The sequence below is a fragment of the Mastigoproctus giganteus genome, chromosome 4, assembly GCF_048544385.1.
Source record: "Mastigoproctus giganteus isolate SK-2022 chromosome 4, ASM4854438v1, whole genome shotgun sequence".
Taxonomy (NCBI): Eukaryota; Metazoa; Arthropoda; class Arachnida; order Uropygi; family Thelyphonidae; genus Mastigoproctus; species Mastigoproctus giganteus.
The window spans coordinates 35798924-35815292 of NC_143578.1; the positions used below are offsets into that span (position 1 = coordinate 35798924).

General features: G+C 38.1%; 1 protein-coding gene across 1 annotated transcript in view; it reads left to right on the forward strand.

Annotated features, from left to right (window-relative positions):
• Positions 1-16369, forward strand: part of LOC150086621 (CYFIP-related Rac1 interactor B-like) — a 119246-nt gene that overhangs the window by 50175 nt on the left and 52702 nt on the right. Inside the window, exons 5-6 of the mRNA XM_090371482.1 lie at positions 1629-1734; positions 8000-8136. Of these exons, the coding sequence (XP_090227608.1) occupies positions 1629-1734; positions 8000-8136 (243 nt within the window). The remainder of the gene's footprint in view (positions 1-1628; positions 1735-7999; positions 8137-16369) is intronic.

The window sequence follows — 16369 nt, forward strand, 5'->3', positions numbered from 1 at the left end:
ATGCTGAGGCTTGAAATGACATAATGATGTAATGAATTAGGTAATTCATTAAAAAGATTACCTGTATCCATAAATAATAAAAGTAAACAGGTAAAATCCAATCATAATTAAAAAATATTTATATATTTTACAAATGATATTGTTAAAATAGACTGAAAAGTTTCCTTAGCACAAAGACACTAAGAAATAGCAGCCCTCTAACACCTTCAAATTCTTAGGAAGACTGAAAGAAACACCTCCTCAGAAATCATTTGGTTATCAACACTGAGAGGAACTAAGCACTATTTCTATTAAAAGAAAAAAAAAAAACAGATGCATACGAAAGATATAATTTAATCTAAAATTCAAGAAAAACAAAGAGAGGCGTTAACCTGAAATCTCATTAAAAGTAGAAAATAGAAGTAACAAGAAGCTGATAAAATTTAAACTGGTATCATATGTGAGAGTGCCATGTGCTGAAATGAATGCAATCACTTTATGAAATAGTTATCTAAAAGCTGTTAATCTAAAAGCTATTAATAGGAGGGATGTCTCATTAGTTATAAGCCTAATAAGAAGTGCCTTACCTGGAAGATCAACACGTACACCTTCTGACATCTCTCATATTGAGGGATTATCTTCACAACTGTATTATCATGTCTACAATACCAGGGGGAAGCCTGATATTCATGGAGTTTCCAAGAATAGGTAACAACAGTCTTCTCTACTGGGGAAGCGTTCCCTATTCAAGGAATTGATAAGTTTTTGAGTGATGTCCCTTTCATTCTCCTACACCGTTTATTTTCTTCTTCCACTCCTACTATGACTTTCCCTCTACTGTTTTGCTTTTCTAAGTCTAATAGGAACAAGTGGATAGTAGAGTTATTATTCCACACAAGTATAAACAAGCCTTGAAACGGTGCCGTCTGGGTGGTGGTGCCCACTGAGATAACAGTAGTCTTCTCTTTTAGTGAAGCATTACTTATTTCAGTTGCAATACATGGCAACTCGTTGTGAAGGAAGAGCACAATATGAGATACCGATAAAATGATGCCCTTCACACTACTAACGTAGTTTTTTGTTTAAGAGTTGTCTATGGTGTGTTTACACCAATATTATATAGACATAATATAATATAGTGATCAGTATACTATCCTTCAGAGGATAGAATTTTTTTTGAAATTGTTTTTATGAACAATTTTTTTAAACATTATTTAAATTGTGCTTTTGTTTACACATACAGTGTTATATTCTAGTACATTAAGGAATAAATCAATCTAAAATAAATTATGGATAAAAGCTTTACCCCTACTATTGCTACATCATTTCTTGTTAGCCATGTTTCATCGCTTGATTGTATGAGGTCTTTTACTTACTGAGCTCACTTACCCAAAGATGAGGCACCATACGAGTACCTCATCTTTGGGTAAGTTATCAGCCATTATCCGTATGGCTGAAATGGGCCATATGGATAATGGTATGCATTTTAAATAAATAGCAATATACATTGAGCAGTGTTTTTTTATTTGAAGTGTTGGTGCAATACTGAGTCAGGTGACTTGCTTCACAGTATACAATTGATACATTTTGTAGAAAAATGTTTTGTGAATTCCTTGTATTTCTGTTATACATTTTATTTTTTTTTATAGGCAATAACTCACCCTCGTAGTGAACATCATCAGTCCAGAGCATGGGAAGCTGTCTTACCTTTAGTTTCTAAGTTGAAAAGGTTTTTTGAATTTTCTCAACAACTTGGTAAGCAGCATAAAAAAAATTATTCGCAAATATCAGTTTTTGTCACATGCATCCTTTCCTTCGAATAGTAGTCTTAACAGAAAAAAAATATTAATACAGTAAATCCTCGATTTAACGGGACTAATAGGGGAGAAGGGGTGTCCGTTAATGCCGAAAGTCCGTTAAATCGAATGTAACCTGAGGGGGCATTTTTTATGGTTCTTAATGTAAAAAAAAAGCTTAAATACAACATACAGTACTGTACAAAATAAAATTATTCAATTATAATAAAGAATATATAATATTCTGTTGTAAATATAAAATGTTGCAATTTGGCCTTTGATTTACTTTTTTTTTTTTTTTTTTTTAATTTTTTTTTCTGTTTATACTCTGGCATGACAACCAAGTCAGTAGAGTTTACAAAAAATCGTCAATACAAATATTTATCATATTTAGTGGTCACAGGCTTGAATCCCGGTCCACTCAAGTAACACGTGCTATGCACTCTCGCTCCTGACCACTGGGCTACGTCAGGCCTAACGGATATCAGAAAAGATTTGTTTTTTTACGCTGTAAATTTCACGAACACGTACTACTGAGATGCCTTGTTCTAATTTCTGTGCCACATTTAAGTTCACATGCTTTCTTTTAACTCCTCTATCACTTGGTGCCATTTTAATTGTAAGGATTGCAAAATTATTTAATAAATAAAGTTAAGAAATCACAGAAACACTCTATATACAACCTGACCACACAATAACTTGAGGCAGACTGAGACCAAAACAAAGCAAGTCGGTAGACCTGCAGTTTAGTGTCCCGAGTCACGTTCAGCTTGCAAGTCACCACCTGCTCTTATGTTATTTGTCATCTGAGAAAACGGCTATTTGAACACGTTTTCAGAAAGAGTAAAAAAAGAATTTCCTGAATTTGATTATAAAAATAAAAGTAGGTAATTATCAAAACAATAATGTAATTAGCAATTATTATTAATTTTTAATTAATAATTAACACTGAAGTTTTGTATAACCTAAAAAAAATAATATGGTCAAGATTAATATGTACATTACTGTATTATTATTATTATTATATAACCGTGAAATCCGTTATATCACGGTCAGTTAAATCGGTACTTAAAATGCTTTTAATTTATTAATTTAGATAGTATTAGATAACTTTAAATTAATAAATATATTATAGAAGCATACATATAAGGTATGTGACTAATTTTAAATGAATCTGCTTATGATATTTATAACCAACCAGTTTACTGTGGATAAAATATATTAATTATTTATGTGAAGTTCAGTGTTTGGAATAAATATGATTAACTGAATACTTCCTTTTAAATTGAAATGCCCATGTTAATGTGTACATGAATTATTTTACTTTCTGTTTGCTTTTTCATAATAGTAATTGGTAGTGATGCCAATTTATTGTTAATTGGGAGCCAGAGGAGAAACTTAACTTCCCCATCTAATTTTTTTTCTTATCACCAAAATGCATAATCATTTTACACCAGTGTATAAAAAAGCTGTCATATTAGGGCTACCCCAAAACTGAACTCATATACATCAGTGTATAAACAGAGATATTAGAGCCCTATTTGTAAAAAATCATTTATTTCAAAATGGGAGCATAAGTGAGATCAAACACCAATTGAGGTTTAGTTTCTTGACCTCATTCCAAACCTTACCAATCTTTATTGTAAGAAAAATGATCAAGCACCCCCTCCAAAATTCTCTTATAGTTGGAGTTCCATCCTTTTTGGTTTTTTTGATGAATTAGGAAACTGTTTGTCTGAGATAGTCTTTAAATCTGTTTGATTGGCTGAAACATTGTGGTTGTATGTGGGGAAGGGATTAGAAACATCACTTTGTTACGATTCCAATCATCAAGAAACATAGTATACCTAGGGTATTTTCCAGAAATCAGTGTCCTAGATTTCAAATTTTTTCTCACTATTTTTTTCACACTAGCTACAAAATAATCATGGAACTGTTCCTTGAACGCCATCCTGCAACCTAAGCCTTTGTATTAGACTTCCATATCACTGAAATATTAGTCCTTGTATGCTCAAGTTTTGGAAATGGCAAACCAGCATGATTTTTTTTCTCTTGAAAGTCACCAGCAATATTAACACCTAATAAAAAGTTAATCTGTTCTTAGCCACTTTGAAGCAATTCATGGTCTTTTTTTTTTCACATGGCTGTATAGGGTTCCCCCCCCAACCCCAATATGAGCCTTTTTTTTTTTTTTTTTTTTTTCTACATTGAATACTTGTTTAGCACAATATACTCCCCTTCCTCAAATTTTCAGCCAATTTATTATGATTCCATTATTAGATTACCATCTCATCAGTATTAGCAGCTTCACCTGTCACTTTAAAATTGTGTACATTTGCTCTCACATTAAAACACATGAACCAAAATTTACAGCATTAACAGTTCATCCTTAGAGCCCTCTCAAATGCTTAATGCTTTGGGCCTGATTATGCTATCCTAATAAACATGGTGCTAGGTGTGGTCCTCTTTGAAAATTATGAGAAATTTTTTCCATCTCTGTAATAAGTCCACCACAAGTTCTAATTGTTTTTAGATAACAGCTGAGCCTTTAACCTGTCTCAGAACTGTCACTGCCATTGTGTGGAGTATTTCCAACACAATCAATTTCAGTTTTATTATATTTAATTTAATTTGGAGAGCAAGAGGCTTTCTCTTTCATTCTTTATCAAATGAAGCATCATTGTAATGCATTTTCTTTTCTCAGATATGGTTAACGTATAACACAGCTTGAAACACAAAATTTTTAAAAAATGGGAACAAGTGCTGCACAGTGTTGTTATTTAGTCATATACTGTAATCAGAACTGGAAATGACTGGTTAGCTGGGTTGGATCCCGCTTTCAATTATGCACTTCCTCCACTATTTATCAACATACCCAACTAACCAAGAAGAACATATAGCCATGTGAGTTGTACATAGAGCCGTGCAAAGTTCATTTTCCACAAGACCAGTGTTATCCATTCTGTAAGCTGCAATGATAAACATCAAAACAGCACCAGTTTCATGTGAACATATGGAACATCAGACAATTTCTAATTTCCATGCTATAAATCAGATGTATATACTTAAATAGAATAAATACAACATATATGGATTTATATGAAATGTACTAATGTAATATAAAAAAAAAAATGTTCCTGTTTATACTCCGGCTTGATCACCAGGTCAGTGGAGTTTACAATAAATCAATCAATTACAAATGTTAATCATATTTAGCAGTCACAGGCTTGAACCCCAGTCCACTCAAAAAGCGTGTGCTATTGCACTCGTGCTCCTGACCACTCGGCTACATCAGGCCTATACTAAAATTGAGAAACTTTACTCATATTGGCTTCAGACAAAAAAAATAAATAAATAAATAAAATAAGCCACACAAAGGGATTTGATAAATACATGAAAGAAATGGAGTGGGGCAAGGTGGCATTGGTTGCTTTATTGTACCATTTAATTTTTTTTATTTTGGCTGGTGTCACATAAACTTTCTTCCTTACATAATTTTTCCATTACTAAATACTAATATGTAGTGCACTAAATACCAGCTACATAAAATATCATTGGATAACTGGATCTATTGCTGTATATGTGCACTGGTATCATTATGATGCCACTGGATATGTGAAAGTGAAATGAGGACTTAACTATACAGTGGTACCTCGGTATACATCTGCTTTGGAATAAGTCCAACTTGATATACGTCCTGTTTGGACGCGAAAAATTTTGTTTGGTATACGACCTTTGTTTGGAATACGACTTGCATGCATCAAATTGAGTCACGACACCGCGCGCTACCCTTGTTTACCTCTCTCGAGACAGCCACGACTCGGAGATGCCAGATCTTACCCCCCTCTCCAAAAACCGAATAAAAGCCGACCAAGGACGGACACTAGCAAAGTACGCGCGCCCGTCCTCACTCGGCTTTCCGAATAAAACCGACCGAGGACGTATGCGCGCTTACGTCCTCGATCGACTGAATTCAGTTTTTGGAGAGGGGGTAAGATCTGGCATCTCTGCCACAACTGCCCACGAGCGTCAGTACGACAGTTTCTACCATTCAGTGAACAACCCGCACTATAACTCTGTGAATTTTCATGTGATTTTGTGTTTTTTTGCGTAAATTTTTTGTAAATTCATTAACCATGAGTTCTAAGAAAGTTAATGAGAAGAGCCAAGCAACAAAGAAAATGGTTAAGATCACCATGGAGGTGAAAAAAGAGATTGTTGAAAAGTATGAAGGCGGCATGCATATCTGGGACTTGGCTGCTGCATACTGTATGCCCAGAATGACGGTATCTACGATTGTGAAAAACAAAGACGTTATTAAATCTGCTAACGTTGCGAAGGGGGTGAAATCGATTACCAAACAAAGATCAGGGACATTAGAGCATGTTGAGAAATTTCTTTTGATCTGGATAACAGAAAAACAGTGTGCTGGCGATAGCGTATCGGAGGCAATGATTTGTGAAAAGGCAAAACTGATGCATGCCAATCTTTTGAAAAACAAGGCAGGAACAAGCCAAGAAAGTGAAGTGTTTAAAGCCAGCCATGGCTGGTTTGATAATTTTAAGGACTGGCATTCACAGTGTTGTGAGGCATGGAGAGGGAGCCGCCAATGATTTTGTTACAGAGTTTGGGGAATTTGTGGAGGCTGAGGGTTTTGTTCCCCAACAAGTTTTTAATTGTGACGAAACAGGCCTGTTTTGGAAGAAAATGCCTAACTGGACCTATATTACACAAGAGGAGAAGGCATTGCCAGGGGCACAAGCCAATGAAGGACAGGCTAACTCTCTTGTTCTGTGGCAATGCAAGTGGGGATTGCAGACTGAAGTCTCTACTGATCTACCACTCTGAAAACCCGAGGGCCTTTAAGAAACATAACGTGCAGAAAACTCAGTTACCTGTGATGTGGAGGTCAAACAGCAAGGCTTGGGTAACCAGAGAATATTTCAGCGAGTGGTTTAATGTTATGTTTGGGCCAAGTGTAAAAAGTTATTTAGAGGAGAAAAACTTGCCTCTGAAGGCCCTCCTCATAATGGACAATGCTCCAGCTCATCCTCCAAGCTTGCAGGACTATGTGCTGCCGGAGTTTGACTTCATCACTGTAAAGTTCCTCTCCCCCCCCCCAACAAAACTCCTCTCATTCAGCCCATGGACCAGCAGGTCATCAGTAATTTCAAGAAACTCTACACTAAAGCACTATTCCAGAGTTGCTTTGACGTGACCTCTGATACAGAATTAACCCTGAGAGAGTTTTGGAAAGATCACTTTACTATCGTCCATTGCATATCTCTCATTGACAAAGTCTGGCAGGAAGTTTCCTATAGAACAATGAACTCTGCTTCGAGAAATTTGTGGCCAGAAGCAGTGACTGAAAGGGACTTTGAGGCTGTGCCTATAGTGGAGGATATTGTCTCTCTGGGCAGGTCCATGGGTCTGGATGTGAGTGATGGTGATGTGGAGGAGTTAGTGGAGGTGCACAGGGAAGAGCTGACCACAGAGAAGCTGCAGGACTTGAGAAGGAGGAGCACAAGACTAAGATGGATACACTCTCTTCAGACTTGGAGGAGGAGGAGATAGAGGAAGCCCCTACTTCATTAATCAAGGAAATCTTTGCCAAATGGATGGATATCAAAAACTTTGCAGAGAAGTACCACGGGCTTGAAGCCCAAACAAGCCGTAATAGCATTGTCTGGAATGACCAGAGAATGTCACATTTCCAAAACATCCTGAGGAGAAGGCAAAAGCAAAGTTCTTTGGACAGATTTTTAGTAAACGTCAAACCTGGTGATCCTCAACCAGGTCCAAGTAGGGAAAAGAGACAGAAAAGATAAAATTAAAGTTTGTTAAATTTTCATTTAATTGCTTTTGTATTTATGTATTTTAGTATTGAGCAGTGTTTAAATTATTTTATACAACCCCATCAATGTATAATATGCCAATAACAATAGGATTTTTTTTCACGGGAACAGATTAATCATATTCCCTTTATTTCTTATGGGAAAAATTTGTTTGGTATATGTCCTGTTTGTTATAAGTCCAAGGATCTGGAACGGATTAAAGACGTATACCGAGGTACCACTGTATTTTGCATTTTCAGCCTCTTTCTTATCTTGTTGATCTTCCCTTAATTCCCCTGTTAGTTATAGACTTTTAAAAATGGGTTATTTTTTAAAACATCAGAGATTTTATATATTTCAGATTTATTTATTTATATTTATTTATTTCAGAGGATGTTGTCCCCAGAATACTTTGGGAACTGTGTTCTGGCCCTCTTCCACCAGCACACCATTTAGAAACTCAGCAAGCTCTGGTGAAGCAATTTGCTGAGATTCTAGATTTTGTCCTCAAATTTGACGACCTTAAGGTAGGATATGAGAAAATGTTTCTACATTTCTGTGATGTGCGAGGCTGATTAAATAGTTTGCATTTTTAAAATGGAGGGCCTTTAAATATAAATACATATATCCAGTAAAAATTTTAATACACATTTAATTACAAATGGTTTGCAGCTTTCAAGTCTAAATGGGCATATTCGTCAGCAAATACTAACAGAATGGAGACGTTAGAGACAAAATTTTAAAGGATACAGTTGTGCGCACAATGAGGTGTGCGTGGACATGAGGTTGACTATTCAACCACTAGATTGGTGTTCATTGTTGCTGTATGGACATGAGTGGTTACGTTTCCAGTGCTTATTTAGTCTCCAAACAGTTGCCTCCAAGATAGGGTGTAGTCTCATTCCCTTACAGCGGTTAAATTTTTGAATTACATGATATATTAAGCGACTCTAGCCAGAGGTGGCAGCGAAAGTGTCGGGACTGATCAATCACTTTGTAATCGTGCTTGGGATTAAGGTCATGGTAGGTCGACCAGAAGTGTTCCGTGATTGTGGATTGGTCAGTCTCAGCAAGGCGAATAGATCTGTTGTGCTCTGCAAGGCGGTCTTGAAGATGTCTCGAGGTCTTCCCTATGTAGCAGCTGTCACAATCTTTGCAAGTTATGCAGTATACTACACTGCTGCGCAAGAGAGGGGCGACCAGAGTCTTCACGTTGGAAACCACAGAATGCAAGTTTCTACCAGGTAGCTGCACGCATTTTATGTTGTATTCTCAAAGGATTTTTGAAATCTGGCCCGACATGCCCGGATAGTAGGGAGTGTAGGCGATAGGTACATTGTCACGAGTTGATGGTGGTTTCGGGTGGATTGCGAGCTCCTGCGCTTGCAATAAGCACTTGTCCAATATGTGGTTTGGATAGCCACAATTGACCAAGTCTGTCCTCACTGTGGAAATCTCGTTGTGCCTAGCTTCATCTGTGCTGGAGTGGCTCCAAGCCCGGGAGAACAGTGTGTGGGCGGTGTTGTTGAGATGGCTTGGGGTGTCCAGATCTGTAGTTGGTGAACTGACCACACCACATTGGCTTGCAGTATACTGAGGTTTCCAGGTGTGGGCCCATGCGTTTTACCAGGACATTCAAGAATGGAAGGGATCCATTCACTTCTAACTCTGTGAACTGGATGAACACTGACAAGAAATTGAGGTACTCCAGTAATGTTGTTTCAGAACCACATGGGATGACGGTGAAGATGTAATCAGCATATCTGCACCATGTTGTAAAAGGTACAGGCGGGTTCAGGAATATCTGTTCTTCCATGGCGATGTTGGCCACGACAGAACTAACAGTAGTGCCCATGGCAGTGCCGTGCACCTGCTTGTATAAGGAATCTTCAAAGGTAATGATGCTGCCTGATAAACACAGGTTGAGGGTGGTAAAGATGTTGTCAGTGGACAATGGTGTTCTGTTCGGTAGGTTTGGGTCATTCTCCAGAAACCTCTTGGTGCAGCTTACAGCCTGTTTGACAGGAATTAATGTAACCAGGGACACTACATGGAATGATGGCATAATCTCATTGTCAGAGATTGATAGCTCTTTAATAAGGTGAATGCTTGCCGCTGTTAGTGACGTTGTGGATGGTATTTCCTACAAGAGTGCGAGGAGTCTTGCAATATATTTAGATAGTTCATATGTAGGCGCACAACGAGATTATGGAGTCATTTGATGTAGTGTCCCTGTTTACATCGTGCAGATATGTCGATGACATCTTCACCGTCATCCCACATGGTTCTGAAACAACATTACTGGAGTTCAGTTCTTTTTCAGTGTTCATCCAATTCACTTCAGAGTTAGAAGTGGATGGATCCCTTCCATTCTTGGATGTCCTGGTAAAACACGTGGGCCCACTCCAGGAAACCTCAGTATGCCGCAAGCCAATCTGTTGCGGTCAGTTCACCAACTACAGATCTGGCCAAGCCCCAAGCCATCTCAACAGCACTGCCCACACCCTGTTCTCCCAGTCTTGGAGCTACTCCATTACAAATGAAGCTAGGCACAACGAGATTTCCAGAGGGAGGACAGACTTGGTCAATTGTGGCTATCCAACCCACATATTGGACAAGTGCTTATTGCAAGCACAGGAGCTCGTGATCCACCCGAGACTGCCATAAACTCATGACAATGTACCTACTACCTACATTCCCTACTATCCGGGTATGTCAGGCCAGATTTCAAAAATCCTTCGAGAATACAACATAAAATGCGTGCAGCTACCTGGTAAAAACTTGCGTTCTGTGGTTTCCAACGTGAAGACTCCGGTCGCCCCTCTCTTGTGCAGCGGTGTAGTATACCACATAACCTGCAAAGATTGTGACAGCTGCTACATAGGGAAGATCTCGAGACACCTTCAAGACCGCCTTGCTGAGATTGACCAATCCGGAATCACGGAACACTTCTGGTCAACCCACCATGACCTTGATCCCAAGTGCGATTACGAAGTGATTGACCAGTCCCAACACTTTCTCCACCGCCACTGGCTAGAGTCGCTTAATATATCATGTATTTCAAGAATTATGAACTGCTGCAAGGGGAATGAGACTACACCCTACCTTGGAGGCAACTGTTTTGAGACTAGAAAAGTGCTGGAAGCATAACCACACATGTCCATGCAGCAACAATGAACACCAGTCTAGTGTTTGAATGGTCAACATCGTGCCCATGCACACCTGATTGCACGCACAACTGTATCCTTTAAAATTTTGTCTCTAACTTCTCCATTCTGTTAGTATTTGCTGACGAAGAGGCCCGTTCAGCCTCAAAAGCTGCAAACCATTTGTAATTAAATGTGTATTAAAATTTTTACTGGATATATGTGTATTTATATTTATATTTAAGCAATGGATCCCAGGACTACAGGCCCATTTACTCTCATGGAGGGCCTTTATTCATTGCCTCATTTCCTTTCCTTCCCTCATGTTCTTTACCAACTTTCAGAGCGGGAAAACACCATATATCCATCACTGAGACCAACTAATTTGGCTACAGAGTGGAAAAGGCCCATAAAAGTTCCTCCATCTTGATGGGGGCTGAAACTTAGGTTTTACCCCCTAAGTGTGGGAGGACAGTGATTATAATCATTGTGCTAGTCTCAATGGCTGCTGGAGAGGTTACTTGAACACACCTACTACACTGTAAAATAGAATGATGTTTAAGTTGGTTGCATTTCTGATAGCATTCATTTTAACTGAAATCATTGTCTTGATGAAACAGCATATCACAACTTTTCCCTGATTACTGGTTTAGGTTCCTGTTGCCTATCTTCATAGCTCTTAACTAAAAATAATCAGCAGGCATGACCTCTTTCCCATAGCCACAACTCAGAACATATAGAACGACTTGGACCATTGGAGTAACAATACAAAATCGGGTCAAAAACAGAAAGTTGTGTAGGAGTTGTGATTCACCTTCAAGATAGTACTTTCATCCAGCACAAGAATGAATTACAAAGCTTCTTTATGGTTATAAACAAAATTGAAGTTGGGTCATTAAAGATAAAGAAAGGGATGAAGCAGTAGATGTTCTGCAGCATCAGTTCTGTAAATTTCAAATTTCTGGTGTGGAAGTTCTGGCCAACAAGATTCTTATTCATTTGATGAAAAGCAAAAATTCTTCAAGTTTGAGTTTGAGACTATCACAGATGTAGATGTCTAACTTCGGGCAGCAGCTTGGCCATATGTGTTTGTGGTTATACACTATCATGCATTAACAGCACACCTTACGTGTACACTAGTGGTTGTCTTCTCAAAATGTCAGCTCTTAAAAGGGACATGGTTGCAGATATAAATAGGCATTAACATGTTCACCATGAGAAAGAAACTCAACCTTATCACAAATACCTGTCCCTAAAGATTATGAGAATGACCTTCCATGTGGATTTGGAGGGAAGTTTGCACTTTCCATGCTATGCTATACATGTATACAAATTCCACCTAGGATATATACAAAAAAAAGATAAACACCCTTTCATTCATATAAAATGCAGTATTACTGGGAGTCATATTTTTATTGTAATAAATCATTTGTAAAGAATTTTTTATCATCTCTTGTAAAAGAGCTAAACCAAAATTAATCACACAGAATAACAGAATCCACTGCTTATATAAATTTTTACCAACCCCCCCCTCTTAAACTTATAAACAGGAAGTACATCTTCATTTGTTTCAAACAATACTTACAAGAAAAATACTATCAACTATTCTTATCATATTAATAATTCAACCTTTCTCTCAAATGTATTAAAAATAAATAATACATTTGCTAATCTTTAAACAATGGTTGCCTTTTTTGGTAAAAGTTTGTAGAGAGTGAAATATATACAATCTTATTCTTGTCAATGCTAACCAAACCAAAAATGTAGCCTGAAAAGTTTCTTAAAGTAATAGAATAAAGTCCACCTATGTATACCAAGAGAATGATTGGAAAAGAAGGAAACCCCCCCCCCAAAAAAAGCTAGTGATTCAGTACATCTCTAGGTTTTCACAAATGAACAAAACAGAATAAAAAAAAAAATTGTTCAAAGTGAAAACTCTGGAATACCAGAGATGTGTCTCCTTGACTGGCTAAAGGTATTGCAAACTGAAATGAAATTTTGAGGAAATAAAATGAAGCTGGATAAAGAATAAATGGAAATACCGGGGAGAAAAAGGAAAAGGAATTTTTCTGCTGATGCCCCATCTCTTCAGAGAGAAAACTACAAGGCACTCCAGTGGGCAAAGGTAGAACACACTGATTTGATAACCCTCAATCCAAGCAAAGCTTAGGTTAGCACTCAAAGTGATGAAAAATAAAATGGAAAATGCACAAACAGAATATAAATATCCAAAGTCTAAATATCACTACTACAATTCTGTCAGGGAATTCACTAGGAACCGCCTGCTAATGCAAACGTAAATGCAATGAGGGGACTAGTACGAGTGTTATTTCCACAGTGTCTTATTTTTTAAATAAATGGCAGGCGAATTTCTGACAATACCATTTAAAAATGCCATTTTAAATAAATAGCAAATCAATTTCTTAAAATGTGGTAATGCAGTTTGTTTAAAAGTAGTGCAATACTAAAGCAACTCATAGTAAAGTGAGGTTTGTTCTTTTGTAAGTATTAGCATTAGCAGTAGTAGAAGCATACAATGAAAGAAAGCAAGCTTGTACAGCATCGACCAAAAAAAAAAAAAAAAAAAACCTCCCATTTCACCCCTCCATTCGTTCCAAATGCCTGTCCAGCTCAGCCTTAAATTTATTTAGGCTATTAGCTTCCACAACAAAAGATGGAAGCCTGTTCCACCAATAAACTACCCATTGGCTAATGGAAAATTTTCACATTAAAGGCAAATTTCTATTCTACAACTATCTTTCCTCAATTTGAAACTGTGCCTCCTCAGGTTCTTAGTCTGAGCAAGAGGAAGAATCCCATCAGTATTCAGCTTGCTCAACCCATTCAAGGCCTTATACACCTCAGTCGGCCCCGGGTGCCAAGCGTATTTCGAGGCCAAGCGATATTCTGGTGATATATAGAGCGCTCTTCTAAAGTGATTGAAGTTATTTCCTTTTAAGTTCCTACGTTTCTACCAAAAGCCTTTCTTTTATAACTAGTTCTATACTTGAAAACCACAAGTTAGAACACAGAAAGGAAACACACCTTTCTTTTTCCTATATTTCTTGTTCTATTAACCAACTAACACTTCAACCGCTTGGCCTCCGAGCGGCACTGCTCCTGCCTCCCCGTGGCGGGGCCGGTAATCTGGGGGAAAAGTTATCCCCCAGGGCTAAAAGGAGCAACGATGGATAAAAATGAATATCCACCTCTAGAGCCTTCAAACTCAAGGCTAGACAAACCTAATGATGAAGACGTGAACCAAGCAAAAAGGCTCCGAAGAGAAGTTCAGTGCAATGAAATGCCAAACTTTCTGGTCATACACTCTCTCTCCAACCAACCTGTAGGCAAATTATCACCATTCGTCATCCAAAGATTTCTGGAATCGATTGCTGGAACACCAAAAATGGTTAAACGACTGCAATCTGGAGACCTATTAATTGAAACAGCCAACTCCAAACATTCCGAGTGGCTGCTCAAAACAACTACATTCGGTGGCCTGCCAGTATCTATTACTCCACACAACACCTTAAATTCCTCGAAAGGCGTTATAACCGAATGGGACCTACTTACAATATCGGAAGAGGAATTAGTTAAAGAACTGAGTAATCAAAAAGTAACCAACGCCAAACGCATAATGACCAAAAAAGATGGAAATCTCGTCCCAACTAGGTCAATCATTTTAACCTTCAGTACCCCAGATTTGCCATCCTCAGTAAAAGCTGGCTATTTAAACTGCCGAATTCGGGCTTATATTCCTAACCCGATTCGTTGTTTTAAATGCCAAAAATATGGACATTCCCAACAAGCATGCAGAGGAGAAGCTATTTGTCCTATTTGTGGTTCCAAGGAACATACACAAGCAGACTGTTCAGCATCAAGTCCCATTTGCCCTAACTGCAAAGAAAGTCACCCAGCATTTTCAAAATCCTGTGAAATGTGGAAAACAGGGAAGAAAATTCAAAAGTATAAAATTGAACACAAAGTCACATACCCTGAGGCACGCAGACAGGTTATGTTGACCATGCCCAGTCGTTCATATGCGTCTCGCACTCGAAGCTTTATTTCAACAGCAGTACAAACAGATGTATCAATACCCCCTAGCACATCTATGGCTAATTGGGTTAAAAATACACTATCTAATTCAGGAAAAGACACACATCAAACTAAAACCAGTGAATCGACCAACACTCCAATCAGCATCCCAACTGATACTCGGACAGTCTCGCATGATAAAGAAAAATTAAAAACTACCAAAGACAACAAGAAACCTGAATCATCCACCAATAGTATGGAAGTAGATGTACACTCAGATCTTGAGGAACCCATACTAGAACTTCATGCAAATGACACTATGGATACTGGGCGCCCCAGCTTCCCAAAAAAAGACCGGAAAAAGTGCTCAAACAAAAAACAGTCTGATGAATCATCCTCAACTAAACCTAAATGAACCACAGTATCTTACAATGGAATTGCAGAGGTTTTCGTTGCAACACCGACGATATTCAATACTTAATTAACCGATATTCTCCAGCTGCCTTCTGTCTACAGGAAACTTACCTGACCTCACAAATTTCTCCTTCGATAAAGAACTATTGCCTTTATCGAAGAGATCGAAATACCGCTAATGCTGCCCATGGTGGGGTAGCAATCCTAGTAAACTCGAAGATCCCAACTAGACATATCCCAATCCAAACTGAAATAGAAGCTGTTGCTGTTCGCATAACTCTCCATAGTGCAATAACACTTATCTCAATCTACCTACCACCAAACCGTTCTTACTCTTTAAGAGATCTTGAAGACCTGTTTATACAGATACCTCCACCTCTCTGTATATTAGGGGACTTTAACGGGCACCACCCATTATGGGGTTCTCCCAAATTGGATAGACGTGGCCGACTAATTGAAAGCTTTTTAGAGGCACTAAATTTCAGTATACTCAATACTGGTGCACCGACACACGTACAGCTCCCAGCAGGACACACATCAGCAATAGACCTCACAATTTGTTCACCAGTACTAGTCCCAACCATAGAGTGGAATGTAATAAATGATCCCATGGGCAGTGACCACTTTCCAATAGTATGCAACTTTCTGATAGCAAAGACTCCTTCAATTGAACCGTGCAGAAAGTGGAAATTTGTCCGAGCAGACTGGGCAAAATTTCAATCGTCAATCGACCTTGATGAGGAAAAAATCCGCCTCCAACATATTGATGATGCCACAGATTACATCACGTCGCATCTTCTAAATGTGGCTAAAAATACAATACCACTATCAAATCCGCCGGGCCGAAAGCATCATAATTACTGGTGGAATGACAAATGCACCACAGCAAAGAGAGCAAAAAATAAAGCTTGGAATTTGTTTCGGCAATGTCCGAGCACAGTCAATCTTATTAACTATAAGAAGTTAAGGGCAAAAGCACGCTTCATACAAAAGCAAGCAAAGAAAGAATCCTGGATCCGTTTTGCCTCTAGTTTTCACAGAAATACTGATTCCAAAATAATATGGAAAAAAATTAGACAGCTGTCTGGTAAGTTTCCTACCATACCTTCTCCAATCCTCTCTTGGAATGGGAAAGATCTCTCTAATCCAGTAGATATAGCTAATG